Below are 23,556 nucleotides of genomic sequence, written 5' to 3'. Positions count from 1 at the left end.
GATTCCAGGGGAAGACAGGCATAGCAGGGGCCAGCAGGAAGTTAAGTGGGCGGATGAGGTTAAGAAGTTTGCGGGGATATGGCGGCCGCAGCTGGAAAAGGACAGGGTTAGTTGAGGAGATATGGGCGAGGCCTTTGTCCTGCAATGGGCGTATTCAGGCTGCTGCTGATGACGGTAACGAAAAAACTCCTTTTAAACAGAGAAAAAGACGCCGACGTAGAAGGGACACACAGGACACACAAAGCGCTCTCACTGTGTGCGTCCTCTCGCACGGGATGGGCCCATGAGTAGTGTAATGACGTACTAGACTATACATTGCAGAAGACGCTATACGGCTCTCCACGCCACGAAGGCGCTATCTGTGAAAGGCCTCACGGTGTGTCTTTGCATTTAATATACAATACGTCAGTGTGCATGGATGTACTGAATACCTTCACTTATTCTCTCGTGATCTCTCCCTATCGACGACTGTAGCTTGTACAAATTGCTGAGTGCACTGTTTTTTGCGCTAATGTAAGATGCACTGGGCATAGGCATCTGGCTAGCTGGAAGTACCCACTTCTCAGGCCTAATGATGTGAGCAGATGCTCGCTGATAGAAAACAAGAAACAAAGCATCTTAGAATAAACATTTTAAAAAGGCACGCACTGTATTTTTGGCGCTGGTGCCTCAAAACACCACTTTTCGCCACTTTGATGTTAACATATTTAATAACGGCACAAGTTTAAAAAAAATGTTCGGGCTAAAAAAAACATACAGCAAAATGGTACACCAGCTTAAGCAGCAGAGATGCTAGCTCTGAGTCTGGTAAACCTGTAAGGCAGTACATTTAATGTGTGCCGTTTACTTTGTGTCCTAATATACTGGTGAAAACAGGAAACTTCTTTACTTGCTGCGTATTGGTATTCATTTGTGGATAATGGAAATTACAACAACGCTCATTACGCGTACAGTCTTGTCCTGTTCGATCGATCGACGTGATTCCTATTACTCATGGACAAGAATATATCCATAAGTTGAAGTTCTGTGGACCTCGTGTAGAGGAAGAAAGCAACTTGGCCAATATTAATTTCTTATTGTTCCACAGAAACCTTGGTACTGCCAATTGTGCTTAGTCACTAACTCCAGCATACTCTGTTCTTTACAATGAAACTTGCAACATTTGCAATGACAACTTCAGTTGCATTCATCACCTGCACGACAATGTAAGTTGAGGTTTGTCGCATTCAGGTTGAAAACCACTGACGCTCAGCTGGTCGTTTTTGGGCCCTTCTCTGCGTCGCACGGAAGCACTGATAAGACCCCGCTTTTAGCCATGGCTAACTTCCTGCCTAACAGCATGTTGCGAGAAGAGAACGTGAGCATTAAGTACTCAGCCTAGAAAGCCAATTTGGTCGAGGTAGTACGAGTGATTGTGAATGCGGGCCCTTGGCCTCTGGTTTGCTTGTTATCGACGCCGACAGCTGCCCGCTATTGTGCCACTACAGTAGACAAGCACGACTTGTCAGAACAAAGAGGAAAAAGTGCAGAACGCTGCGGCCTAATGTTTTTGCGATCCGCGTCTTGGATCTTAAAACAAATGTGGGCTGTGCAGTGCGGAGTACCGTGTTTCCTTTTCATTTGCCAGCGCCCTCTTTTCCGGCTCTCTCACTTCAAAGCCATCACGTACTTCAAAGAGGACGGAAACAGCCCGGACGGCTACTTCTTGCTTGACATTGCCTGACGCTATAGAAGCCTGAAAAGCGTTTATTAACAGATGCGTCGTAAGGAAGTGCTAACAGGTAAAGGCGAGACGGTTTGAACGCGCTTTGGATTGGGTTAAGTTCCGGACTCTAAAGTGGCAGATCATTCTAGCTCGATTATTTGGAACGCATTCATAGGACACGCGGACGCAGATGGCGCCACAAGTAGCTTGGTCATGGTGAATTTAGGCACAGCATGATTTTGTGACTGAGTCGTCAGTGCTCTCAGTCCGCGGACAAAAACGCGTTTTCACCTGCTCTGTGCCCAGCTGAGCGTTACCACTCGGCTACAGAGGAAAGGCTTCGCAGTCGAAGAAAATCTGTCCTGGCTCAGGGATCGAACCCGGGGCTACCGCCTGTCCAAGGCGATCGCTATATAAACTAAGCGAACTAATAAGGTTAGCAAGAGGTGTTGAGAAGCCGAATTAATCTGCAGCATGAACCGGGAACGGTGTTAGTCCAGTGCACTTAGGGGAAACCCCAAGGTAGCGTAGGTTTCCGCTAGAGAGTAATTACTCATTAGGATCCACCTGATAAAAGCTCATTCTAGCTGAAATCTACTTCACCGGGTTTTCCCTTAAATACGCTGAACTAACACCTTTCCCGCTCCAAGTTGTTGAGAAGTTTGCCCTCTCTTATCCGTCTGCTGGCCGTCCTGGTTAGCATAGCTTGAGCGGGGATTTTCGCTACGAACGGGGCACCTCTTTTGTGTTGTTATGGCGGGAGTCAGCGGCGAGTGATGTGTGGAGGTCTTGCTAAAAGCACTCAAATTACACACCGTTTGGTTCCTTTTAAATGCTCAATACAGGACAGCCGCCGTTACTTAATATACAATATGCGATGACTGCCCAATGTACCTCAACACTACACAGTAGTGACTCACCGTCTTGACACCAAAGCAGCGAATTTCTAAATTACGCTAGCCAAAATGACGCCAGCCGAAGAGGACGGCATGTCTCGGTGATACTGTTACAATCACGCGCATGACGCGTTAACGCAAACGCAACAGGACTAGCCGCCTTCAGATGCTTGCCATTGCTCAATGGGCCCGGAATTTGTGAGCGGAATACCATCCCAAGCCCTCCCTCGCGTCTACGCAATCAACAAGACAAGCATCTAAAAAACAAAAAACAACCTCTATTTTGCACCTCCGGAAGACGCGACTGCTTTTGAAAACCGTCGGACGCTGTCGGCACCCCCTCCTCTTCCCAAGCTCTGCCAAGAGATTACACCGGCACGTTCTATTAGAAGCAGGAAACATCTCACGTGATGACACATCTAACATTTAAGAGACAGTATCACGTGTTCACGCTGTATGGAAAGAAAGAAACTAGTGATACTACCTACTTTATCATTTTTTCACTTCGTGCGCAGCTAAGATGCCATCTACACTTGTAGTGCCATCAAAGCTCGCCTGCCTTCTTTCTTCTTCTTCTTCTTCTCCTCAAGTAATATGGCACACTGACTTCTTTGCCGTCCCTGCTTCATCTTTCACAGACAAATTACGCGGGTATTTCTAAAAAGTCCCAAAAGAGAACTGGCTTCAGACTTGAATTATGAGAGAGTTCGCCACGGGAAGCAGAAAGCTAACGGCACCCCATCTAACGGTTTTTCCGTCCGCGCATTATTTTCTGGTATTTTTTCCTCCTCCTCTTTTTACCTTTTTCTTGCATCGTCGTTTATATTTTTCTGCGGCAAATTTATCTCCCAGCTAGCGCAGCGGTGGGCCACATTGGAGATGACAGCGGCATTATTAGGGGACAAGTTTTGCCACGTCGTTTGGCAAAGCTAAATGATGCAAGAGATCTCTTTCACGTAGGATTAGAACAAGCCGCGAGGCTGCCTCGTCAAGATATAAGCCTGTAATTGACATTTTATAAGAAATGGAAGCGTATGTCAGGAAGGTAGGCGTTCAATGAAAGCTCTCTTACGAGGGTGCTAACCGATGATTCGGTATCAGGACTTTCTTGATGAGGAAAAGACCAAAACAATGGCTAAGACTAGACGGTTGCTTGTTCTCTTACCAACACACCATTCCTCAATTTGAGTTATTTTTGAACAGCCAGGACTCAAAATACGTATGATCGCAAGAATTTCCAATTCTTTTGGACAGCTGTTGTTTTCTTTATAATTGAGAGACGCCGAGGTATCAGAAAGCGCTCCGACATGAAGTTAAGCAGCTCTTTTGGCTGGGAACTTCAGCTCAAACACGTAGAACACTGACATAACTGTGGCATAGAATTAGTTATCAGTGCTTAGATTTTTCCTTTCGTTAGCCAGCAGCCACAGCTCAAATCGAATGATAAGCGCTCCTTCAACACATCACTGTGGCCAGATCTCGGAAGCCAGAAAGGACCACAGAGCGGCCAGGTCATGCATGTCCCTGCATTTCTTCAATACCCACTACTGACCGCAAAAACACCCGCCCCCTGAGCTTGCGCTGGAGCACACAGTGAATGCAATTCTCATGTATGAATCGCACGTCAAGTCACACCTGCCATTACAGTGGACGCCATATTGATAGCATCCACTGGGGTCATGAGATCAGATGGCGGAATGCGGATTAGATAAGAGCGCAGACTTTCACCGGTGCCTCGGTCCTTCAATATGTAAACCTCCTGTGACGTCAGTGGAAGGCATCCATACTGCCTTCCACAATATGTTCTTCAGTAAAGGGATCGCTACAGCCAGCGCAATAAAAAGCTGTTTACACGTCTTAAATATGCACAAGAGAGACGTGAACTTTGCTATCCCACAGCGGGTTATCACGGTTCGCGAAGCCGCACTCGGGTATTGGTCACGATGTCAGTGCACGTTAAAGATCCTCAGGTGGTCAAAAATATTCCAGAGCCCTCCACTACGGCACCTATTGCTTCCTTCACTCCGTCCTGCACCCTTACCGCCAGGCCGTGGCTGAGGTATTCACAAAGAAGTCGTACAGTTAGAGGACCTTTGGTTTTCTTACAAAAAGTTTTTTTAAAAAAAGCACGCCATTGGAAGCGCGAAACTAAAGAACTTAAAGAGACGAAGACGACTAATAAATAAGCGCAGTAGCACCAGAGACAACCCATTGCAACCGACACCGTATGCGGCTGCGTTGATAGGCAAGTGGTTTCAGGTATCGGGATTAACTGCTCTTTTTCTGCTGGCGATGGTTTGAATCCTTTTCGCGGCTAAAGTTTCCTATCACCGAGTACTATTCGGATGGAAAATTTCGAAAGTCTTCGAATAATTTCGGCCTTATGTTCGGCTGCATGTTCGCCGCAGTTTTCGAATGGCGTTCTTCCTAGTTTGCCGAGCATAGGAGCTTAAAAGATTTTACGCTTAAAAATCGCGAAGTAAAAAGATCCACAAATTGAAGCGCAAAGATTCTGTCACGTGCCAGCATCATTGGTGCAAATGGGAATCCGCAAACAGAGCGCCATTCCAAAGGCACGGATAAGCATTTTATTCAAGAAAATGCGACGAAATTTCGATCTGCCAACCATACAAAGCCAGGCAGTTGGGACTGGCTCAGATGATTCGCTGGTGCTTAGCAGTATCCAAGGTTCTAGGCAAGAACACAGAACTATGCGATTACCGAACACGACGTACTAGTTGCCTTGTTTCTAGTGATGATGATGATAGTATCATTGTTGTCATTTAAGTTATAAAAACCAGAAAAAAAAGCCCTGTATTCTCATTCCTGTTGGTTCCTTCTAAGGCAGATCTGTTACAATATGCTCTTTCCACGCATCTACCAAACAGCACTTAGACAAAAAAGGCAAACTGAAATGTAAACAATTTCAGATACTGCAGACAAGACTATGAGTTGTATGAATGTTTTGCCCACGCGGCTGCATCACGCTGGTACCACGTCTGGAGGGCTAATGTCAATATATGTTGTTTTTCATTGCTTTTTAAAATAGCTCGAACTGTTCAGTGAAAATATTGAGCTAAAAAACACACATCCTTTATTCCCGGTACATTTTGCGCTTGGCCCCTGCCACCGCTGCTCGGTGCAACGCACGTTCCAGCCGGCATAGCCTGTTAGACAACGTAGCCTAAGACAAAGTAACACGTTGTGCTTGGGATATGGCTTTCTACTCTTAATAACCGTTACAACACATCAGATCGGAAGGCCAATGCTATGCTTGCAATTTCTTTGTGCTAGAAAGTATGTTTATGTTGCCTTTCAAGCGGTAATTCAACGCGTGCTATCAAGAGTGATGCTCCAAGTGACAACGGGCTTAAGAGGCTGTTCGCTGTCAATTATGTTCGATTGCAATCCGATTCCTTACAGGGAACCACATATAGTTAAACGACAGTCCTATTGGACCTCCGAGACAACTTTTGGCGAAAGCATGCAGAACGCTACAGATGCAGACCTTAAAATACCTTAATCTATGAATAAATGCAAAATTATTTTACTTGGCATTTTCTCCTTCATGTGAATGACATTGATAAGGGCGGTTAAGTTTGTTTTGCAATGTGGTGCGTGCGGCGTCAAAGTGCAGGCAACAGATGCGCTGCCATGCGCGCGCTCGTGTGTGATTTCCTATTCTTGCTAAGAGAGCACAGACTAAAACAACTGCAGCCGCCAGAGAACGCGTCAGTATTCAAAAGTCCTTTCACAGCGCGCTTCGCAAGATGCTTCGACTTTGAGGGCCCCCGCTTCCGTTTCCTCAACAGCTTCTCTTGCGAAGTTCATCAGAAGTGTGGTCCTCTGAGTGCAAAAAGCCCGCCCACGTCACCGGACGTTTCCACGCTGGACGTCGCCCCATTAAGGGGACCTTACTAAGAGCATCCCCGAATGCAGCTTCCTTCCGGCTTCATCGAGGCTTTTCTGGGGAACCGTACATTTTTAAAAATCTATCATCTTTTCCTGGAGGCTGCTTGCGTCCGTTTTTACTAACGCGATGCAAGAAATGTGAACCTCTGGGTGCCTCCGAATGCGCCGGCACAGTGACTCGGATTACGCTAAGCTGAGTGGGCTCGCCAACCATTCGAGTGGCCACAGGCGCAAACGAGAACCTGAATCTGGGTGCGGAGTGCGCTGGCCCATGTACTTTCCTTGAGAAACGTGCGATGTGTACCCATACGTTCCGATGGTGCTGTTTAAGTTTCATATTGAAGAAGCGAGGTTTGCTTTATACAGCTTTTGCAACACCCACCAGTGAAAGTGAATGAAGGTTATTAATGCTGCCCTTGCAGTGATGAAGGTATGAAATTTTACTGAAATATCAGTCTAGAACTCGAAGAGGCCATCATTAAGCATTACACCAGGAAATGAACAAATACTTGGAGGCAGCTCCAGTCTGTCAGCCAACGTATCGACTAGAGGATTCATCTTCGTCGCGTCAAGTTCATTGCCAGGGTTTAAACAGGGCCCCCTTCACTTCACGCCCTCACACCCGCCATGGGTGCTTCCTCCTCGCAGTGAAGGCCCTATTTAAACCTTGCCTGTGATGACCGCAGTTGCAGACAAAGATAAGTCATCTTGTCGAAACGTTCGCTAGTCGACTGAGGCCTCCCACCTTGTTAATGTGTGCTGTCAAGAATTCCATTTTGCATGATTTTCTCTTCCGTGGATCACTGAACATAATATCTAGCTTTCGTTACTGATTTTTTACCGGTTCACCCTGTTTAATACAACGATTCTTCTCAAGTTAACTGCACTATTCAAGTTTGCGTTTTTTGCCCTCTCTTGGGCCTGATGTGGTCCTATGCTTTTACTCGTTGACATCACTCAAACTAAGCGAACTATATTTGCTCCGATGAAGGTTCTGTGCATCAGCAGCTTTCCGCGGACGTAGTAATAACTGCTCGTGTCAGTCGCAAACTTAGATTGGTTTTAAGTTCTTAATCAGAACATCTATCGTGTCGATAGCACATGAAACGTCAGACGCATCGGGATCCTGTATACACAGGCAAATATAAACAATCCTCATTCTTCACAAACTTCGCCAGCCGCTTAAAGCGATTAAGAATTTGCTGTGAACTAATCTGCTCTTGTGTTTTTGTTTGGTGGAGCAGAAACAATTTCAAAGCTAGTAACCAACCCACGGTTTGGATGTTTTAGAGGCATGGAATCCGCACGGCCTTTAGTACAGATGTCCAGAGCAAACGTACGCAGGATAGTTACTGGTTTGGTTTATTGGTTTATGGACGTTCAACGTCCCAACTCAACTCAGGCTGTGAGGGACGCCGTTGTGAAAGGCTCTGGAAGTATCGACCACCTGGGGTTCTTTAACGTGCACTGACTTTGTACAGTACACAGGCTTCTTGCTTTTCGCCTCCATCGAAATTCGACTGCCGCGGCTGGGATCGAACCCGCGTCTTCGGGTCAGCAGCCGAGCGTCATAACCACTCAGCCATCGCGGCGGCGGATAGTCATTGGATACGTGGATGCACTCAGCTATGTCATGGAGCTTATACCAATTGCCTGAGAGTTCAGCCACTTATCTACACAAGATACGTTGGTTTTCTTTATAATTTTCATTATTAAATGCGTTATGAGCGTGGCCTGGTTTCTGGGGTTCGACATCCAAATTATGCATGTGGCCTGTAAAGAATGTCTTAAGGAAGAATTCCTGATTAATTGCATAATCTGGGGCTCTTTCACGTGCACCGAGATCTCACAGCCCGCGGGCCTCGATCGCATTGCCTCCACCAAAATGAGGGCGCTGCATTCGGAATTTGGCCCCGCGGTCTTGGTTGAGCAGCCTGGCTACATAACCGCTAAGAAACTGTGGCGGATACATCCAAAGTGGAGAGCTTTCACCGCTTTAGTGTAAAGAGATTTAAGCCTTTTCAGAAACCTAACTCGTTATTAGGCTCCTGGCAGGGTTAAGCTAGTCACGCGACGCCGGCTTTGATGTAATTGTAGCGCCCTAGAATAAATATTTTTGAGGAAATAAATCATTAAAAAAATAACTAGAATTCTGTGAACTTCTCTTCTTATGTGACGCCTTTTCCTCAGGAGCGCTTTTACCTGAGTTAACCCAGAATCAAAACTAGGAGGCTGCCAGCGAAGAGGGCTACGCGGCTGTCTGTGCAATAGGGCTCCTTGGAGGTTAGCACATGATGATAAATAACGCCTTATGCCATGAGGCATCGTATTGAAGTCTGATTATAAATCGATGAGCTGCGGTAATTCCGGGTCTCGATTCACAACTATATTCGCTCATGCGATAATGCCCTAAGGCACAAAATTTTCCTCTATCAAACACACGACCTCGGGGTTGAAATTCGGCATCCCAGTCAATCCCAAGGCTGCAGCAGAGTAATATGTTCCCATAAACCTTGCGAGTGCTGTAACGAAGCTTTTTCATCGTTGCGACTCTCACATGCGTAGCAGCCAAAACATTAAATTGAAGATATCGCTGTCCTGGGCAGAGGTAATTCGTTTTACGGCGATAGTTCTATAATGGACTTTCTCCGAAGCCCTAGGGTCCACCGCGGCCCGGTACGTCGTAACAAGAGACAGCCACATTTTGCCTACTGGGCCTCTGAAGCAGTGATTCCGGCAGCCCTGAGTCAAGTAATCACTTAGCAGCGAGTGTTGACGATGCTGCCTCATTAGGCGTCACGTGGTCAAAAGGGTTAGGGAGCAAGAGCCCTTGTGGGATCCGATATCGCTACCCCAGGCACTTCTCTCCCACGAAACAGAGCGAGAAGTTCAGAAATTTGCACGCGAGGTAGTGAAACTGAAGTGGTATTTCTTATTCGCTCATTCAGGCATGTTGCGCAAAGACTGTTCTGCTGTACTGTGTTCTATTCTATTCCATTCTATTCGATTCTATTCTATTCTATTCTGTTCAGGTTTTGTGATCAGAGCTATTATGCGCTGAAAGCGCTCCTGGAGCCCTTACTTACGAGCATTTTGATTTTTTTATTTCGAACGGTTCCGAATTTTCCAAATACCACAGTAAGTCTTTCCCCACGCAAACTCTCTGGCGTGCCAACTTCCCCTTGCGCTGAAGAGGCGACTGCATTGCGCCTCCTGCAACCTTCATTTCCCTCGGCGAACTCATTCGTCTGCCACTACGAAGATTTGGATCATCTGCATCTCTATGATGAAAGATAACACCAGGTGCAATCTTTTGACCTAGCTCTATTAGTATGCTACGCACTTCCGGACGGTCAATTGAAAGCAGACGTAGGTAGAAGTTCCACATTTACCATTTACGATATAGATGGAAGCCAGTTATCAGCTCTGCCTCTCAAGTCTATCGGCCTCTAAACCGCAGTGCGTAAATGCGTGCCACACACAACGTGTTCTTTCTTTTCTATCAAAGGGCTTCTGGCGTTCAGTACAGAGATAGTGCACACATGCTCTCCGCTGCCTTCAGTGCGTGAATTTCTCTAATGGAATGAGATCTAATCGAATCTAATGAAGCAAGCAGAGTAATGCGCCATAACGGTCCACACTTTCAGCCTTTAGCGACCACTCCGTTGCTCGAACGGACCAGCAGCTGCGTAAAGTGGAGCGAAGATGGCGACTTTTTTTGGCAGCAGTCGATGACCGGCACGCGTTGCGGATAATGAGAAGCTCGCAGCCTGCATCTCCTTGCATCTGCTGGCCACCGCGTTAGGCATCGCGCCGGATATGCACAAGCTCAGCCTGAAGCGTCGATGAATTTCTGCGCCTTATTAGTTCTTTTTTTTTGCGCTGGTTATTGCAGCAACTCTTTGAAAAAGAGTGCTCAGAACTGAACGCAACATCTTTACTATCCATATTAGTGTTGAAGCTTATAACGCCATCCAGAGAGAGCATATATCAAATTTGAAAAGTTACCTAACTCTTCTCATGGTATTAACCGTTCAAAGTAAGAGGTGAATTCTTATCTGGATACTCTAACTGCTTCTATCACACGAACGTGCAATATTAGACACGACCTCGGGCAGAGAGTGCATCTGAAACACCTGAAAGGGTTCTTGACAATTCTCGCTGAAGCGTTTGGTGTGTATTCCATTAAAATTTGGTTAGGGGCAATTTAGAAGAAACCCGACGCATCGCTGAAATGCCTTTTGAGTGCGAAATTAAACTATTTCACCGAAGATGCATTCCCGGGCACGACGCCAACAAATAGAAACAAGAGACACCTGCGGCCACCGCAAGGCCGACGATTCGCTCTTATATAGAAACCTGTTTGTGAGCGGTGACCGAAACCCAAACATAGGCGGCTCGGTGGATGCTGCGATTTCATAAGCGGCGCTGCCGAACTACTTCGCCAGGGGTGGTTTTTCAGGCGCCTAATTGAGATATATTGCCTCCCGCAGGGCGCATCGAGAAATCTTACGCATCATTTACCACAAATTAAAGTGGCAGTGCAAGCGCTAGTTTTGATCTTGTTTGAAAAAACGCCGCTGGGATCTTCTCGGCAAGGTTTTACGTTGAAAAAATGAAATGGATAATAATGCGCATCTAGACGCGAGTCTCTCTTTTTTTATTATTTCGTGAGCTGATTTTCGCTTTCAATAAAGAGCTTGACAAGAATAGCGTGCATTCCTCCCTTGTATCATTAAATATAAAGCAGCTTGTTTTGGGCACAGAATGCCGTCAATTACTGAGCTCCACGTGGCATGCATTCGTGGTTCACAGCGACTCAAAGTCATGAAGAGTATTGTCGTCTATGGAAAAGGAACTGCTGCGAGGTGAACGAGATGACCTTTCATGAAAGTATGGCTCACATTTTCCGAACATTACCTGGCCAAGACAATGGTCACCTTATCTGCAAATCTTTTTATAGTAGACACTATATATGGTTCTTCATTCAGACTGTTAATTATAGGGCAGATGGCTTAATAAAGTGTCCACATACACTGGGGACAATTAACGATTGTGCCTTCAAAATCTTTGTACAGGAGCATCCAGCGCATATGTAAACTGGACAAATTGCACGATAAAAATTACAAATTCCTCAGCGTTACTGTGTAAAAAATAGCTTTTTTTTTTTAGCGAATGATGCCCATACCTAAAAAACACCACGCAACACATTCATGAAGCGGAACTGCTCCAAAGTTCGTAAAAGTTCTGCATTGATACCAGCATACCCTGTCCCATTTCTAAAATTACGAGGTCTGCAAGGAATAAAATTGATATGCGTTTGCGTGTAAACATAGGGATAGTTCTTTTTTTTTTTCAAACCGATGAAACAGGATACGCACAGCGGCTGTCTTTTTCGACTTCTGCTCCTGGGCCCAAAGTTGAGGGATCGAATTCCGACCACGGTGGCCGTATTTTCATGAGAGCGGAAAGCTAAAGAACAAGAAGATCTCCAGCGTTCCTTACGATGTCAGCGCAAGTTAAAGAACCCCAGGTCGTCCAACATAGTCGTGATCTCTTCACAAAGTCCTGATAGCCCACTCTCAGCATCTCGACGTTAAACCCCATATTTGCTCTCTGGGGACTACCTGTCATAATTTTTCGGTCACAACGCCGATGCCTACGACGACAACGCGGAGACTGGATTTTCAGGAGCACGGGGCCTCTAACGCTATCGCGTTGAAAGTGAATATTAGACAAAAGACGAGGATGGAACGCAGTTTGTTGCGAACTCACTCGACGGCTCTCTGCGGATGAAAGTGCGATACACGATCACCTTAACGTGTACCCAAGGAGCTGTGCTTCCTAAAGGCAAAACGTTATAGATCAAGTTTGATGATTAACGCATACTTTAATAGTGGCTACAATATAAATATTACAGAACGAGGTCCCATAGTACACGACTGTCTGGGGGAGTTCCCAGAGCAAAGCAAGTGGGCTAAAATCGCAGAGAATGGAAAGAAGTGTATCAAGTAAATAGTATAAAATACAGCCTACAAAGAAATGCAAAGGTAGCAATAATATATGTAAATAAAAACAACATAAAGTACATGCAGCGTCAACTTAGGTTCATAATACAGACAAAATGAAACTTTAAACATGAATTATTACTCTTTATGGATGTTAAGCAAGTCAATTAATTACTCTTTAATGCGATGAAGAAGTGAGTGAATCATAAACGACGCTTTAATTTCACATGGTAAAATATTCCAATAGGATGTGCCTCAAGCGCGGTAGCAAATTTTTCATAATTATTCTTCACTTTAGTGAAAAAATATTGCGCGTTTTAAGCGTAGTAGGATTAGTTTTTACAAGGTCATAAATAGCGCCATCAATAGAAGCGTGACGATTAATCAGTTTGTCCATAATTACGGAAAATTTTAGATCCTAAGTGTTCCCAGTATATGTTCATTTCATTGTTCCTTCGGTGCACTTTCTTTTTTTCCATACTTCTTTCTGCAAGGAAAGTTCCAGACTGTACGTGTGCTGTAAAAAGTGATGCCCCTCCCTGATTGTTCACCCTTAATAGTCGCCTACTGACACCCCTCAGAGGAGATAAGACACTGAAAAATATCCAAAAATGTTGTCTGCGCATGCAGCTGTCATAACACAGGTGCTGTTTATCACTGCTTTTCTGCCTATTTTCTTTCCACTCTTCTTTCTTATCTCTGGTAATTATCGAGACGAAAAAAATTAGACTTGTGCCTACACGTGTAGTCAACATGCTTATTGCTAGGAACCTTCAAGAAATTAAAGTAAAACAATGTCTTCTTTTCTTATAACTTCCTATGGCTCTTGCCGTACTCCACAATTTTGGGGGGATTTAATAATAATAATAACAATAATAATAATAATAATAATAATAATAATAATAATAATAATAATAATAATAATAATAATAATAATTGGTTTTTGGCGAAAGGAAATGGCGCAGTATCTGTCTCCTACATCGTTGGACACCTGAACCGCGCCGTAAGGGAAGGGATTAAGGAGGGGGTGAAAGAAGAGGTGCCGTAGTGGAGGGCTCCGAAATAATTTCGACCACCTGGGGATCTTTAACGTGCACTGACATCGCACAGCACACGGGCGCCTTAGCGTTTTTCCTGCATAAAAAAAACGCTAAGGCGCCCGTGTGCTGTGCGATGACAGTGCACGTTAAAGATCCCCAGGTGGTCGAAATTATTCCGGAGCCCTCCACTACGGCACCTCTTCTTTCACTCCCTCCTTGCTTTAGGTACAAATGCTACACAGACCACATCAGACGCTTCATCAAGAAGTTATTTGCTTCAATGCGTAGCATATTTTGAGAAATGTCTTTCGTGAAATGAAATTATAGATAGTGCAACGCAAACAGCCTTGGAACTAGGCGCACTTAGGACTGAATTACGGCGTTACTAAAGCGCATCGAAGATATGCGTCTACGACGCATGTATCTCGTCTCAATAAAATATCTATTACGAGCCACTACTTCCAGACTGCATAAATGTGCAGAACAAAGTAAGTTTTTCAGTTCACGATAAAAAGTTGGCAGACGACAACGGTGGAAGCTATTGAGATGTCAGGATCAAAGCATGCTATTTTATGTGAAGATCTCAGTAAACGGTAACTGCATAAGCTGCGCTGAAAAACAAAATGCAGCCAGCAGTGACATAGAAACAGCTTATCGTTTATGTGCACGGAAAAGTGTCTTAAAACTTCAACATTATGTGCTATCAAGAATCAAGCTCGCGTAATACTTGTAAGCTGTTCCTCGGGTAAAATGTGTTCCTAGACGCCCGCTAAAACTGCTTGCAAACTGCGTAAAAGCCGTGCTGAAGTTTTTCTTTCGCAAACGTCTTCGTCAAGGAAACTGAAGATGCTCGTTCTCGAATGGCAGAGCTCCCGGCTCTGACGCGTGGCATCCATACCGCATACGCGGCTATATTGTTCGCAGTCCGCGTGTTGACACAACAGAAAGCATACACAGTGTCCCTCGTAGCATCAGAACTATTGATCGGGGCTCATATGAACGTAGCGACTGTTCTTTCCCAAAATAAAAATCTGAAGACCACAGAAGAGTCTATAGAGCTGAAAAGGCGGTGTGTTATTCCGATCAAAACCTACATACGACGGGTGTTTTAACCTTTGGACATTTTTTTTTATCTCCCTGCGGCAATTTCAAGTGCGACCGTAGTATTGGTGTAGATGCTGCATCATGCCTCCAGGGGCCGTTTTTATTTATTTCACGTCTGTCTCTTCACTGCGCATGCGCTGCTTTTCCTTAAGGCTTAGTTTAACAGGAACATATAGAAGGTGAAAACAGAGCTAAGGGATAGGTAGTCGTAACTTCGCAAAGTTCTTTTGCCAGACATAGGAAGATATAATGCCGCGTGCTAGTCAGCGAGCAGAAGACGAGGGCAACTGTGCTTTCTGAGAACTTCCGTGCCCAGTGTTTGCTACACTTTCTGGAAGAGGTGCTCCGTGTACAACACCCCGTTACAGTGTAGAGAGATACGTACACCACAACCTCCCCTTTTTCATGTTTGTGAGTAGTGGAGACTTAGACAGTCACACCCACTTATAGAAACGACGGGTAATCATTACGCGTGTGGCTGCAAAGGCGCACGCAAAATGCAGTAAACAAACAGGGTTATCCAAATTGTTCACACCCACAGCAGAGTGACGGCTACGCCACCGCCGCCTAGCCATCGCGCTAAGTATATGAGGGCATGTCTTTAAGTCTTTTTGTTTTCATTTTCATCGTAAGAGCTCTTACAGAAATCTGATATGGGCTTATCGATCTTCTACTCCATCTAGGTCGACGTCTGTGCTCTTTCATGTAGCGACAAGACTGATCTGCTCGCCGTGATTTAAGTGAGCCCAGCTCTCTTCTCCGGAGTACCCGTGTAAGAACAGAGCAGAGTGAAACCGAAACCGAAATAGTGTATTTCCTGGAGCTTTTTTTTTCCGGTCCGAGGAAGATGTCGGCAGCTAGTGTTACGGCCAGGAAACACATTCTAGTCGTATTTTCGGGACACGTTTCTCAAGTTTCTGCGCGAGTTCTACTTAAAACGAAAATAATATACCGGCCACAGTTGGCCGTCAATCTTAATGTCGGAAGTGCGTAGGTTCCTTCATTCAATATAAAAACAGAAAACAAACAGTTTCCGCTAAAAGACGATTTTTTTGTTATTTCTCTACTAAAGTTGAAAAGTACTTCTGAATATTATATACCAAGACAGGAAGTAGTTAAAGAAAAAGAAAAATTGTGCTAGTCGCACATAAAAATGAAGTAATCACTCATTTATTCCTTTTCATTCCGAGGGGGGGGTGACAGGTAAGCTAAAGAGTGTCATTATGAAGCTGTTTTATAGAAAACGATATCTCTTAGATAACATTCCACGGAGTATAGTTTTTCAGTCGTAGTCAAAGCGGCTCTGAAGCCAGTAGAGCAAAAGAATGCCGGTGTTTCACGTGCGCAAAGCCAGTTAATGTGTCACTTGCAATCACCAAGAGGTCTGTCTCCAAGCAACCGTAGCGTACAGATTGGGGCAGTGCTGCGCCTATCATATGCTCGCACATTGCACCCTTCCTTGCCTTCATTAACCATCCACCAACCCTTTGCCCATTTACCAGCGCAAGGTCTCGAACCGTTATATGATGGGCAGTCACACTCTGCCTACTGGTGAGCGCAGTTCCCACTTAATCAGGCGGCCTCTGACGGCAGACTGGTGTACTATGTACACCATGTACAGTACTCACGGATTGAAATAGGACATTCGGAGCGCGTGGCCGTCGCTTCATGGAACGCCGCCCGTAGACGCTCATGGAACCAAGGTGGTGCATTGTGGTATGGCGCGAGAGGGAGAACATCTACAAAGCAGAATTGTTCCTTCCAGTAGCCATGAGCCGGCCTGTGGTTTACCACATGCCTGCGTGGCACTGCAAGGCTAGCGCTCCGAATGTCCTATTTCAATCCGTGAGTACTGTACATGTACTATGTACTAAAATCTTGCGTCGCCACCCCAAAACTGAAGGACCAACTTGTGTGGTTTTTGTACCAGCACTCCGAATCCTTAATGGTCCATAAAGCGAAATTTAAATTAAATCTCAATTATACATCTATGCGTAGCCGCCATTATGAAACCGCACTTGTACTCGAACGGCGCACTCATTGGGCGGAGGAAACAATAGCGGCAGCCACATAGCGAAACGATATTCGGCGGGCATATTTACAGGCGACGTCGAACGCAAGGACCATTACTGCTCTCTCAACGAACAGCGCGGACTTCGCATACGCACGCCACAAGAGGAACTGCGCACACACAGAGAAAGAGAGAAATAGAGATTGGGGGAAGGGAGCGAAGCGGAGGAGAGTGCTCGACTAGTGAAGCGAAATAAATGGCCGTAAACCGTCGCATGCCGCAGTACCCTTCATAGGAGCCAAATAAAGGGGGCGCTCTTGGAGGTAGAACGTGCTCCCGGCCCGACTCGGTCCCCTAACCTCAGAGCGCGCTGGATTCCCTTCTTTTTTGCTCCCCGCTCCGTGAGCAACTCCGGCAGCACCGGACGAGCCGGTGCTGCATGCGCAGTGCTGTCTCGGGAAGAACGGCCTCGTGAACTTTAGAACGAATGAGACGACGACGACATTGATCATTTGGCTACGGCCGCCGTGAAGGGATAACGACGCTGTTTGTACGACGTACTGTCTTGCATCTTTGCCTTTGCCTTTTTTTTTGCGCGCGTGTGTGTCTTGAACGCGCTGTTTTAGGGCACCCCGCTCGCTATGGGTTGGTCTGCTGCGGAGGGAAGAGCCTTGTTTGCTTGGATTATGAGACCCCCGGCGAATATACGCCGGCGATTCGTACCTCTCGCGTTTTGAACAAGCAGCAATGCACTGTGCTGCGAGCGGTGCAATGCTTTGCTTCCTCCGTGCACCGCACTGGTTCTTTGCTTTATTTTTGTTTTCTTTGCTCGGGCCCTTGTTGAGCAGCTTAGCATTACACATATACCCACGCGCACACACGTACGCATGCCATCAGGCGGAAATGTACAATCGTCCACACACTTGTCTAAAGCGCTCGAACGGTGTGCTCTTTTGTGAATTGATGAAAATTGCCGCTGCCTGGCGGGCCAGACACAGCTTTTACATACATGAGATAGATAGATAGTTAAAGAGGAGAGGGGAAAGGCAGGGATGTTAACCAGAAAGAAGTTCCGGTTGGCTACCCTGCACTGGGGAAGAGGGATTAGGGGACTAAAAGGATGAAGAGAGAAGGGAAAAAGGCATAACACACACACGCGCACAACGCTGTCATAATTTGTCGTCGCTCAATCCAGTCGCTCTCAAGTAGGCAAAGAGTGCCTTGTATGCCTTGAGGGCAGTCGACTGCTGTGGCCACGGACCGAGGATCTTTTTCTCTGTTAATGGGCGAGGATCGAGGCGGTCCAGGGTACAACACAGTGTATACATGAGGAGTTGAAAGCAATCTATGGGAATGTGCAACGGTAGGGTCAGGTTTCGAGCACTCCTAAATGGCACAAGTGTACAACCTCCCCCCCCCCCCCCCCCCCCCCCTACCCTAGGCTGGCCGTTCGAGAGCTCTAGACCGGCATGTGGACGACTGTACCGTGTAAATTAAGGAGGTTAAAACCAATGTGGAAGGCAACGATTCACAGCTAGCGGTCAAGTCGCAGCAGTATGGCATCCTTCAAAGTTCTTTTCTACACTCAATGCCAAGTTTCCAAAAGCGATAGGTATACCTGCTTACAAAATCTTCTTTAGGCACTCTATACACTGTCCATAGGCTTATGTCTATAAAGTCTATACACTCGCTATAGACGAACGTATAGCCAATACAAATCTTATAGACAGTCCATAGACGACTTATGGCCATGCACCTTCAGTAGAATTTTGTCTACAGACAGTCCGTAAACTATGAGTAGACAGAAATAAATATCTATAGGAAGGCAATGGAGTCAATAAGAAGTGTAAAGACTGTCTATTGACCATTTTTATTAGGACGGTGTGCGCAGGTTTGATGACTGCCGTAGGACCTTTTAGCCAACGACGGTTGTAGATGAAACATAGAGCTCGATGGTCGCGCGTCAACATTTTCTGGATCTTGGGGAGCGGACCAGGCGGCTTTCACCTCATATCAACTCCACATTTGTCGGCCAGTTTCTGACTCCACGAGAATAAACCAATGCGTAGGCCGAGTTGCTGCATTAGTTGTACATGTAACCACGAAAAAAAAATTATAAACGACAACTTGGTGACAATTCCTACCTCTTTTGTTCCCTGTCAGAAACAATAACCTGTTTCAAATATTACCATCCTTTGTCCTCATCATACCGGTGATGGCATTTTGACGGCCGCACCGCGCTGAGCATATTGACGGCATCGCCTGAACGCAGGAAAAAAGTGTCAGAGCACATCGACTAAATTTGTAAAGCAGTGCTCGTGTAGCTCGAGGCAATAAAGCAGACTGCTCGAGTTCATGGTGATCTCCAAACGACCAGTTGTGCTGACCGTTTTTCGCTGCATTACAGCGTTGCGGAGGGCATTTTATTCATTTATTCATTTCTATATACTGCTGGCGCTGTCTAGAAGCCAATGCGGAAGCAGTACTCGGCTCGAAAATGTATACTTCGCTGAACAGGAACACACACAAAAAATTTAATCGATGCTATGGATCACGCATGCGCCGATGCATACGCGCGGACCGGACGCTTTTCAAGTCAGGAAATAAAATTAAAAACAATTTTCGAAATAGACAACGCACAACTGCGCTGGAGGTAGCTCGAGCCTAAGCATAAACCTGACACTGTCAGAACGTCAGAAAAAAATAGTAAGAGAAATACTTCAAATGGAACCTGGAATTCGAATGAGTGAATACTCGAAATATACAACTGAGGTGACAATGCGGTTGAGAATGGCTTCAGGGACCAGGAATTGAATAGCTTTTGCGGAAGCTTGCTACATTCGCTTACCGTTGAAATTGGTGGACATTAGTTTTGCTAACCGGCAACAAAGCAGCCTTGTCAGCCCTGCTTGGAGTCCGCCTTGAGGTAGCATGGTCTGTGCGTGTACATTCTATTTTTGTCGTATTCTTGGGTGTATTAAAAAGAATTTTGACCTATTCTTTCTGTATGCTTCGAGCGTAGGGAGACTGGATATAATACGAAGATTGGTAGCTCATGCATTTACGCAGTACGGTTTCTAAATAAATATCAGCGTTTTTTTTCCTGAATGCTTTCAAGAACTGTTGATATTTTTTTAGGAAGATACCGAACATCATTAGCAAACCTGAGTAAAGGGTTAATAAGACAATCGTACGGCATCTGTTTGGTCCTGTTTGAGCAATGTTCAGAATCATTCTTTCGCAAAAGCGCCCCTGTGCTGTGCGATGTCAGTGCACGTTAATGCTCCCCAGGTGGTCGAAATTTTTCTGGAGCCCTCCACTACGGCACCTCTGTCTTCTCTTCTTATCTCACTCCCTCCTTTATCCCTTCCCTTACGGCGCGGTTCAGGTGTCCGCCGAGATGTGAGACAGATACTGCGCCATTTCCTTTCCCCAACAACCAAAATGAAATTAAAGCCTTCGTGACGACAGACAGGTCAGCTTTCAAGCTAGCAAACACGCTATGTTTTTTGTTGATGCTGAAGCATGCGATCGGGGTTGAATCGGAAGCTGTTAGATTTGGAAGCACGAGACAGCGATATCGTTTTGTGTTGAGACATTAGCCTACAGTTAGTTCTCATTGAGCTGATAGTTTGAATTTATCTCTTAGATTCTAGTCAGCCTAGAAGTCATATATTAAAACAGAATCGATAAGCAAAAAAACAACGTGTTCGAAGACATATTTTGAGAAAGAGCGCAGTTTCATTGCACCGCACCGCAGATAAATTATGATAAGCGTGAAATTGGGATGTACGATTGACGCTAAATATTCTGTACAAGAAGAAAGAATTTTCTTTTTTTCCTGGGGATGGCAACACCTGCAAAAGTAGTTCACTTCGTTCTATTTCTCACTTTTTCAGCGCCTGGGGATCGAACGTTTACGATTCATGTTGTCGTCCTCACCCCATCGGCAACATCGCGTTGGACATAAGTAACTTTTATATCCCGTTTGTATCCCGCCAGGTTGATATTTCGTTCGCCTCGCAAACGTCCTGGCGCGAACCTCCGACTCCGTACCATTAACATCTTAGACAAATATCATATGTAATAATAATATTAATAATAATTGGTTTTTGGGGAAAGGAAATGGCACAGTATCTGTCTCATATATCGTTGGACACCCGAACCGCGCCGTAAGGGAAGGAATAAAGGAGGCAGTGAAAGAGGAAAGGAAGAAGGAGGTGCCGTAGTGGAGGGCTCCGGAATAATTTCGACCGCCTGGGGATCTTTAACGTGCACTGACATCGAACAGCACACGGGCGCCTTAGCGTTTTTCCTCCATAAAGACGCAGCCGCCGCGGTCGGGTTCGAACCCGGGAACTCCGGATCAGTAGCCGAGCGCCCTAACCACTTAGCCACCCCGGCGGGTAAATATCATATGTGCCGTGAAGAAAGCAGTGCCGAAGCCTAGTGACGGAAACGGACAAGACAGACAATGTACCGTTTCTCTGAACGCAAATGCCCAGCCCATACTTACTTCCACCGTGGGTGCGCCTTTCCCTCCATACGCGCGACGGGTTGCTTCCGCTCCGGAAGTGGCGTGTAATCTCGCCCCGCTGCAGCGCTCTTCCTTCGGCTCTGCCCTACGCGCTTGCCGAAGTCAAGGTTGGCGGCCCTCACCTGCCCTTCCCTTTCCCGACCTAGGGCGGCTGCCTCACTCCGAAGATATTGCCGTACCGGGCTTTGCTTCCCGCTCCTCTGCCACGAGGGCAAATATCAGGTGCAGTATACCGGAGAGCAGCATGTCTTGTACGCCTCGTGAGAGCGGGGTTTTAACTCTAAGGCTAATATTACCCGCAGAATCGTTCAGCGTTATCCGCAGTGCTGTGAACAGTTCTTGAGGATGGTTCCTTGGTTACGGTAAAATGCGAGAGGTGAGTGGAGGAAATTTTAATTATTACTACGGAACAAGCGCAAAACTGGTAGAAGTTGGTTTGGTTTGGTTTACGGGGGTTTAACGTACCAATGCGACTCGGGCTATGAGAAACGCCGTAGTGAGGGGATCCAGAAATTTTGACCACCTGGGGTTCTATCACGAGCGCTGACATCGCACAGCACACAGGCCTCTAGAATTTCGCCTTGGAGGCGAAATTTCAGAATCCAAAACTGCAAGTTTGGATTCTGACACTATTAGGTGCAGTATCTGCTGAGGAAACAAATATCGGTACCGCTATGATATGAAGAGGAGATGTCGGAATAATGAATGGCTGAATAATATCTACTTAGAGGACACATGCGTCTTCAAGATGTTTGAGGGCAGATCGGCATTTTTTCACAATTTTCGATATGACCCCGGATGACGTCGTTGTTATTTTCGTTTATACAAAAAACAGTCTGCAATAGTACCAGACTGTGATCCGAATTCACTTATGCAATACACACCTGTGAATATGGCATAAAATCACGGTCGGCATGTGCATTCGAGCCCAGGTCACTGTGCTAGCTTTGGAAGGTCTTATAATGTAAGGTATAAGAAAGAAACAGGAGATATTGCGAACTTGGCAATTTTTTAAATTTCTTTTCAGCCAGTCTTGAAGCATCATGCTCAATATAACTTCAGAGATGAATTTCTCGAGGCGTTCGCTAAAAAGTTCTTCTCATTAAAGCTTACCACTCTGTTATAGTAGGACTAACTGCACTGTTAGAGCAGAAAGACGGGCCAGTTGGTCTTGGTTATTCGAATCCATTTTTTTTTTCATCGCGCACATAGAGAGAGACACGCAGACACACATTTTTTTTTTCAGAGACACACGCAGTTCAAAGGATGATGTCCTGTGGGTACCTTTTTCTTGGGCTTGCTGATTCACAAACATGTTGGTAACAGCGCGAAGATGGGGCAAACAGATAGAGTTTGTGTTGGGTCTTTGTCTGTTCGTCCTCTCTTCGTGCCGTTAGCTACATGACCTCTTTGCTATGTCCAGTCCACTTTAGCTATAAAAAAATTCATTCGAACTGCACGACCAGCGCGAAGCAGCACAGACTTGATTCGCTTCGCTGTTGCATCTTTGCGACTGAACATGAGTGGTTAACGCTGAGGAAAGTCGCTGCAAAGTGTATGTATAGTTTAAGGCTCACGAAGATTACAAAAAGAGTGGTTTGATTGTTTCTAAAAAACAAAACAAGTAATGGGTAGTCTATGCAATGCCTGAACATTATAAATTAACAGCCAGGTAAAAATCAATAATTAAAAGAGCGCTACAAGATGGTGAACGAAGAGACACCAGACACTTTGTCGCAAAACTTTAGCATACAGTTGCGGTTCTATTACGACCTTTCAAAAGAGCTGTCGTGTGGTGATCTGTACTGACAAGAGCGCTGATCGTCTATATATTACCACGAAGTTTCCTCGCAAAGAGTCAGTGTGCCGTCCAACACTGTGCCACATCTGCGTAGTTGCGTACGTAGTGGAATCTTCGAATCCCTCATGTCTTCAGTATACTTTGCATTCAGAGGCAAAAGAAACGACTCCACGTTGTTTCTGACAGCTTTCCACATTCACTGAACACGCGCGGATGAAAACAGCTGAGAGGAGCAGATCGCGCGAATAGAAGCATCAACAAGAAAAACGCGAAAGCGCCTACCTGAAACAATAATGCTCCATTGTGGCTTTCTTACAACCCTCCAGCCGTGAGACGAATTTTACATGACCACCGGGACAAGCTAAAGCAAAGGTAGAATGAATACTACAGAATGCGAGATTATAGCACTGTTATCGGTTGCTAGTTTAAATGCAGGGCATCTCTGATTCCGAACACGAAGAGCCGTTACTAATACTTACAATAAAACGGCACCTTCAAGAATTACAGCATGGATTATACAGGCTAAGTTACCACCTTCTGTA

At 45.6% G+C, this 23,556-nt stretch overlaps 1 protein-coding gene across 3 annotated transcripts in view; it reads left to right on the top strand.

Moving 5' to 3' along the window:
• Positions 1-23,556, top strand: part of LOC144127524 (uncharacterized) — a 105,126-nt gene that overhangs the window by 5,468 nt on the left and 76,102 nt on the right. Inside the window, exon 1 of one of the 3 annotated variants that reach the window (XM_077660516.1) lies at positions 21,453-21,589. The exons of the other annotated variants lie outside the window; for them this stretch is intronic. Within the exon in view, the coding sequence (XP_077516642.1) occupies positions 21,581-21,589 (9 nt within the window). The 5' untranslated portion in view covers positions 21,453-21,580. Of the gene's footprint in view, positions 1-21,452; positions 21,590-23,556 lie in introns of those variants that run through there. 3 annotated transcript variants of the gene reach the window in all.

The sequence above is a fragment of the Amblyomma americanum genome, chromosome 4 (genome assembly GCF_052857255.1).
Source record: "Amblyomma americanum isolate KBUSLIRL-KWMA chromosome 4, ASM5285725v1, whole genome shotgun sequence".
NCBI classification, from domain to species: Eukaryota; Metazoa; Arthropoda; class Arachnida; order Ixodida; family Ixodidae; genus Amblyomma; species Amblyomma americanum.
The sequence above is the reverse complement of the archived record's forward strand: the minus strand, read 5'-3'. Positions and strand labels throughout refer to the sequence as shown.